Here is a 7,703-nt window from a genome sequence, read left to right on the forward strand (position 1 = left end):
TATCTGAATCCCCAATATTTACCATAAAAAATTTAAAAGAGAAAGAAAATGTTTCCTCAATTACAAGTATCACATTCCAAGTAAGGATTAGATTCTGAAATTAAGAACACTAGTTATTGGTTAAGTGTTCTAGACTGAAACTTTCAACTGGCAATCTAAACTTGCTGTAAAAGAAAACTGGACACAGATTTTATTTCATTCCCATACCTAACTGTTAAGTGTTAAACTGACATAATTACACAAAACCCACACCATAGATAAGAAGAAAATAATCTTTGAAAAGGTTGGGAAAGAAAAAAGTAAAAAAACCCAAACCACTACAAAAAAAAAAAAATCAAACACAGAAATTGTCAGAATACTTAGAGACAGTTACATATTTCCACTTAAAAAAAAAAATGGTCTTTCTGAATAGCATCTATATGGAATTAGGATGGAAAACTAAGCTATTTTCTACTATTACTGGGATACTTGGGTAAATATTATCCACACAAGCATTATAACTAGCATTACTTAATAAACAAAGCACATACCACTCTGGCTGCTCTTTCCTGAGATTCACACTTCCTGCAAAACCAAGGTCCAGTGGGTACTTGCACAATTCCATAGCAAGCTGTTTTGAACAAGACAAAAAATTTCAGCAAACATAAACAGCACTACAGTACTACTAACATGAATGTTATAAAAAAAGTTTAGTATTAGTTGATCTTACATCATTTTAATAAGTCAAATTGACATCTGTACATTGCACATGAAATCCTATCACAATGGTACTAGAAATGAAGTACAACAAGCTTCCATTTTAAAAACTTATGCAAGATTTGTTAAACTTGTTAAATAAAAAAAAAAAACTGATTAGCTTGAAAAGTAATATAACCATTCAGAGGCAGCAATGTTTCATATATGATCTGTTTTGCTATTTAATTACCAGCAAAACAGGTAAAACACTTCACAATAACAAACATCCGTCATTTATAGTAAAGTCTCTTTCAAGAGAAAACTAAAAGCAACTAACAAATCTGAGTTTGTCATAAGACATTATTACACTTAGTTACTATCAAGTTCTCTTAGTCTTTGTAAGTAAAATAACTGGTCTTAAGTAGGAAATCCATAATAAACTGAACAAAGATACAAAGTTTGCCTTTTTTCCCCCCTGAAAATTCATGTGGAGCTGTAAATACAAACTAAAGGGAGGATCAGGGCTAGGACTAGTTGCAATTGTAGCCCAACTGTAGCCAGGCTACAACATAAATCCTTAGGAAAGAGATTTTCAGACATGCAGATTTCTCTACAAGACTGTCATCTATATTTTTATGGTATATAAAAAAACCAGGAGTTTGATAAGAAATTCCACAGCAAAAAAGAGTTTAGTAATTTGGCGATACTGTTCATGTTTGAAATGCACATATCAGGAAACTTTAAGAACTGCTGAGGGAATGAAAATACAAGAACGCAAGTGCTGTGAGCATATTCTAGTGTCTGTATGGGTTTAACAACTAATAACAAACAATCAAAAAGCCATCATCTTTTTGCTTTCCTCAAAAAGATAATCCTGAATCTGACATCATATTCTTAATATCTCAATTCCCAACAATCTTATGTTACTTAAATAAGAAAATCTGATTTAAGTGTGTAACTAGAAAAAATAATATATATAAGATAACTTTATAGTTAAGAGGAAAGCTGAGATTAAATTAATATCTTCTAGTATATATACAAAAATACGACTGGTTTGTGCTAGCCTGAAGAAGAAAAAAAAACAGTAATGCAATAGTAGTATAAAAAACATCTGGCTAATACACCTTTCGTTCTACACAGGAAAGCCAATGAAATCATTTCCTATTATATACACACATGTAGTCATATTAAGATCAGTTGTCAGATTTTCAAATACATTATCCAAGTACTGACAGACCAAACTACCTTGATATGCCCTTTCTACTGTACAACACAGTTCTTTAACATGAGAAAAAACATCTTGGTTTTGTTGCATCTATATTAACCACAGATAAGGGGGACTTTGAATTCCTCTTTAGAAATTAAGAGGGAGACTTAAATGTGCAGTCACACATTTAGACTAGCAAGAGACAGTGCAGAGTAAGAAACTAATTACAGAATGCAACTCAGAGACAGGGCTGGCAATTAGATCCAAAGGCAATATGAGTTGGGCAAAGACCAAAGTTGAAGTGAAGTAGTTTTGTATCTGCAAACATAACAGAGTACACCTAGAGCCTAAAAGAGTCTACCACAGGTTTGTGCTCTGATATACTGTGATACTGTTTATTGAGTTCCAGGTCTTCCTTTGGTTTATACTTTCACTACTATGCAAAGCTGCTCTAAACACGTGAAGAGATTTTGTCTTCCACAACTTGCCAATAACTTAACACTTGGAAAGAAGTTTCCCCTGAACTAAAAATAATTACAACAACAAAAAACGCAGTTAATAATACGGGTAATACTGCTGTCTGAAGTCCAAATAAGGACTGCCAGCTTTAACCATGAGGGCTACTACTTTTACTACAGAAAGACTACAAAAATAGTGGACATGATTCTTCTACCACGTTCATTCACATGACACATCAAATCCAAAACATAAAACATCAATGATAACAGTAAATCAAAACATACAGTTCTTTTCTTAAGACCTCTAAAACAGCATCTGGATTTAGAAGAAGCAGTACTTTGCACATGTGCTACCAGATTCAAATTCAGATTTGGACTTGACCTTAAAAAAAAAAAAAAAAAATTCAATATTCTTGTACCCAATATACTGAAGTGTGTCTCTATATTAGGAATACTTCCTAAAACAGACTTTCATCATTCCTACTATTTCAGCTCCAACTGCTGCTATCATCGAATTCTTTCACTGAAAATATTAGCAAGGCTCTAGATGCAAAGGAAGATGCCCAAGATGATACAAAAGTAATAGCTGGTTCAGGCATGGCTTCTAAAAGTACTCGTGTTTTAGTGTTCTTCATGATCCTAAGATTCCACAAAAGCAGAGTTAACTTACTGGTTAACATTACTCATCTCTTAAGACAACAGAAAACTGATTCAAAACCAGACTAATTTCACAGGTCCTGTCAGCTCCCCTCTGCGTTCAATCCAACATTAACAAGAATAACTGAATTCTTTTGCAGATGTCCTTAAATTATTATTATTTCTCATTATTTCTCGTCAGTTTACAAAGGAGCATACACCTGAAACAAACAGTTACTATATAATCTTCAACACAATTTAAGACCCAGCATGAGACACATTAGTAGTATTTTCACATGTGCTAGACGTTCAGACTAATGAACTGGACTTAGGACTTTCAGTCTCCTCTGATTTGTTCACCATCTAGAAGGAGTCAAAGAACCAGCCACTGAGTTCATATGACTGCTTGGGAGCTGACACATCTTATCCCCTATTTCTGCTACCATAAAGCAAAAGTCATCATAACTTTCTTACAATGTAAGCAGCAGAATCCAGTCTCTTCCTCTGCTCTCACAAGAGGGGTCAACCCACTGACAGAAACAAAACAATCACACATAGAGGGAACATGCCAGCTCCTGAGCTGAGCTGGAAACCAACCAACCAGCCTCCACTAATCCAAACAAATCCAGCATCAGCCACTCCGACTAGCACCCTCCCCCTGCAGAACCACAACAGGAAGTCTCTTCATCTACCAGGAAACATCAGCCAAATGACATTCAAGGAAAGGCTGGCAGAGGAAGAAATCACATGACAGCTAAGTCTTTCCTACACACCACTCACTCTCTTCCAATGCTAAACCCTCCTCGTCTACTGGCTGCCCCTCAAATAATTTTTCTAACTTGAGAAGGGCACGGACAAAAGGGATTGAGTACAGGAAGAAAGAAATTCAGCAACAATTGCCAGAACAGAGATTAGTAAGAAGTTCCACAAAGGAGGAAAGTACTTTTAGGTAGTCTTTGGACTGCTGCAGCTGAGGTTGCCAACAGGGTGCAAAGGTGGACTGGGAAGCATAGACACAGAAAAGGCAGAAGGGGAAGAGGAAGGGAAAAAAAACTGGAAAGAGAGCTTCTTCCTTTCTCGTAGCCATAATATAGGAAGTCGTAATATAGGAGGTCTCACATGAAGGAAAAGACAGACAGACTGGAAGGATAGAGGATGACAGGACTGGTCAGACCAGAAAGCACATGGCCATAGAAACAGGGAAATGGGCTTCATGGGTGACAAGAAGGAGCTAGGAGGGGGGAGGGAGAGAAGAAGGGGAGAAAAACGGCCGGGGGGGGGGGGGGGGGGGGGAGTAGGCCCAAGGGAGGAAGACAGGGAGCATCAAGAAGGAAGTAGCAAGGCTTGAGGCCAGAGCGGGTGAGCTGGCACTCGCCTGCCTACTCACCTTGATGCACTGCGACATTGCAGCCGTGCCCGTCGCAGTAGACAAGCGGGTTCTCGGCCCAGCCCCTCTCGTCGGAGCACACGCAGCAGCCGCCGATCATCTCCTTCATGCTATTGGAGAACTCGCCCTCCAGTGACACAGGCAGCAGCAACGGCTCGCTAGAGACCATCTAAGGGTTAAAAACACCGTCGTCAACAACACACACGCACACACGCGCTTTACCCCCTGCCTGCCCCCTCCCCCGGCGGTGTCTCCCCTCAGTCACTCAGCCGCCGCCGCCGCCACCGCCGCCACGGCAATGATTTAGGGCCCATGACCGCCGGCTGAGAGCCTCTTCTCGCCCCCGCCCGACCAACCGGCCAGGCTGTATCAGTCACGCAAGCAGGCAGGGGCAGCCCGGCGGCGGTACACTGAGGAGGACACCACACAGCAGGCAGACAGGCAAGAGAGCGGGGCCGGCGCGCAGGCGCACTGCGCGCCCCCGCGGGGAAGGCCTCGGCCTGGGCCTCCTCGCGATGGTTCACGAGCCGCCCATGGAACGTGAGCCGCGGATGAGCGCGCGCCCCCCCACCCCCCCCCCCCCCCCGCAACGGCTCCAACCGCCGCGCCGAGAGAGCGTGCGCGAGCGAGCTGCGCCCCGCCAGGACCGCCCGCCCGCCCCTCGCCTCGCCTCCGCGCGGGCCGGAAGAGCCGGCTCTCCCGGGCAGCTGATGGCCCGGCCCGGCCCGGCCCGGCCCGGCCAGCGCGCCCGCCGCCCCGGCCTGCGAGCCGCGCCGTCCCCGCTCGGGCACCCACCTCGGCGTGCTGCCACTCGCCGCCCCCCGGGCGAGCCATCTCGCCCCCCCCGGCCGGCCTGGCCCTAACGCGCTCCGTGCCGGGGCCGCCGGCCGGGCCGCGCCGCGCCGCGGGGCAGCCCGTGCGAAACCGCCTCCCTTCCCAGCCCGGGCGAGCGTTAGACGGGCTTATTGCTGCCCCCCTCCCCTCGGTGCGTGGGGGGGGGCGGGGGAGGTGGCAGACATGCGCCCCGCTCCCACCCGCGATGTCACTCTGCTCATGCCCCCTTCAGGAAGGCTGGAGGACTCGCCCCATTCCCGCCCTCCTCCCACCCCGCAGAAATCATTTTTACTATCTTGTTTATTTTCCCCCCGATGTGACTGCAGGACTAATCCATTCCCGCTCCCAACTTTTATGATCCCGTTTATATCCCCTCGGTGTACCTGCAGGACTAATGCATTCTCCCTATCGCGCCACTGCCCTGCCCTCAGCGCAACTTTTACTATTTTGTTTATTTTCCATTCAATGGGGCCGCAAAACTAATGCATTATTAATCCCGCTCTTTCTTCTCCCCCAAAATTCATCGTGTGGATGCAGCGCTGCCTGGCTATTGCTGCCACAGCAGCGAAAGTGATGCTGAATAGAAGATATGACAAATAGAGAAACCAGGGAGGCCACAGACACAGAAAAACTAACATGTTCTTCAGCACAGCTGTTCTCGACTTTTACTCAGAGGTGGATATGCCGTTCTAGAAGTTGGGCGTTCGGGGTTTTTTTAGTAAAATAATTCTGTTTTTTCATTTAATTAAAGGGGAGGGGAAAAAAGGGGGGGGGGGCTGAGGTGGTCAGCAGAGAGGAAAATCTCAGGCTATTCAATTCTCCATTGTAAGCAGGTATGTCTGTAGCAGAAGGAACTAATAGTGGTGATTGTTAGGAGCACAGAGAAATTAAATGCAGCCTTGCAAAATTCTGCTCACTCGCTTGCCCTGGAGCCAGCATTTGTTTGTTTGTTTGTTTATTTTATTTAGTGTTGGGCAAGGAAGATACAATTGATTTATCTTTATTATCATGCTAAAAGGCAGAGAAGCAGAATTTCTGCGTGCATTATATTTTTTCATGATGATGTTGCAAGGCCAGCTTAGTTGATACGGTATCTGTACAAATCACTGTTGAATTATGTACATTCCTGGACATGTGGCTACCTAGACCTATATATATGCAGGTTATATTTTATACATTGTTAACTAATAAAACATCTGCACTTGTGTACAGGAATATGACGAACTGCTACGTGGAAGGGAGAGGTGGGATGTGCACAACTCCCTACCCCCTAGAGACATCTGAGTCTGCAGTTTGTATGCAGGATATCTTAGGTCAAGCTCTTTTCTCTCCTTGAAAGTTTTAAGTGAAATTATTTAGATAGAGGAAGAATGGAGGGCAGGCAAAAAAGGAATGATTAAGGTGGCTTCCTAGATGAAGGGCCCAGCCAAACAAGCGAGTAACACAGCCATTTGAGACACATTCTAAACATTTCTCTGTAAATAGATGTTCCAATATCCCTGAGAGTTTAGAAATTTTTAAGGCACATGTAAAAAAATGGAGGCAGGGGGGACTGGAACGTAGTATTCTTCAGTTTGTGTAAAATCATTCAGAGATTGCTCTCAAAAAAACAACCCACCCCACACCCAAATGTCCTATCTCAACACTGAAGAATACAAATTTGAACATAAAACTATTTACATTATAAAACATACTTACAACGCTATTTTTATTACTTTAAAAGCTTGTAAAAAAAAAAACCCTGAAAATTGCAGGTGCAAGCAATTACTTTGTAAGGAAATAAAGCAATTGATATATCCTGGTGTTTTAAAAAAACGCGAATTATTTGAAGCTTATAGATACAGTGTCCCAGCCCTTCTTCATTCCTGTCAAGAAAATGACATCTAATTTAAAAAGCATTCTCAATGATTCTGTTAACCCTGACCAAAAAAAAAAAAAGTCACAGTACAACAGCAAATCTGTCCTTTATTTCCCTGACAGGTAAATTAAAATAAATATCCTTTTAAAATGAAAATATATTAAATATATTTTAATTTGTAGGATTAATTTATACATTTAGTAAAACTAGTATTGTAACAAACAATTGTAAATTTTTCTCACAGCTTTATTTTCTTTTTTTTTTAATTAATTTAGAAGGTCTTCCTGCAATGTCGTCTTTGAAAAGCAACTAGTACAATTCCCGGGTCACTCTCTTTTTTTTTTCTTTTTTTTTTTAATGTTAGCTATTTTAAGGCTCAATTTTTAGTTTTATAAGGAAGCATCACCAAAAAAAGAAAATTAATCACTTTGCAACAACATAATTAAAGCTGCACCATGGCAACAAGAGTATATTCGTGAAAAACCTACTGTATAGTTTTCAAATAAAAATATTTTAATCTCACACCATGTAACACACGAGCTCAGGATTGAACAGCCTAAAATTTTGCTTTGGTCAAAATTCAGTCAAGCCTAATACATGCAATTATTTAATGAAACATTTGTTGTCTTTTTATGGATTTCTGTTTAA

At 42.0% G+C, this 7,703-nt stretch overlaps 1 protein-coding gene across 7 annotated transcripts in view; it reads right to left on the reverse strand.

Moving 5' to 3' along the window:
• MLLT10 (MLLT10 histone lysine methyltransferase DOT1L cofactor) overlaps positions 1-5,333 on the reverse strand; it is a 133,748-nt gene extending 128,415 nt beyond the window's left edge. Inside the window, exons 1-3 of one of the 7 annotated variants that reach the window (XM_075047816.1) lie at positions 5,159-5,333; positions 4,364-4,532; positions 531-610 (exon numbers count right to left, since the gene is read on the reverse strand). In XM_075047816.1, coding sequence (XP_074903917.1) covers positions 531-610; positions 4,364-4,532; positions 5,159-5,197 — 288 coding nt within the window. In that variant the 5' untranslated portion in view covers positions 5,198-5,333. Of the gene's footprint in view, positions 1-530; positions 611-4,363; positions 4,533-4,719; positions 4,922-5,158 lie in introns of those variants that run through there. The other 6 variants (XM_075047796.1, XM_075047807.1, XM_075047766.1 and 3 more) reach the window with 6 other exon arrangements.
• Between the last annotated feature and the right edge of the window lie 2,370 nt (positions 5,334-7,703).

Source organism: Buteo buteo, chromosome 2, assembly GCF_964188355.1.
Source record: "Buteo buteo chromosome 2, bButBut1.hap1.1, whole genome shotgun sequence".
Lineage (NCBI taxonomy): Eukaryota > Metazoa > Chordata > Aves > Accipitriformes > Accipitridae > Buteo > Buteo buteo.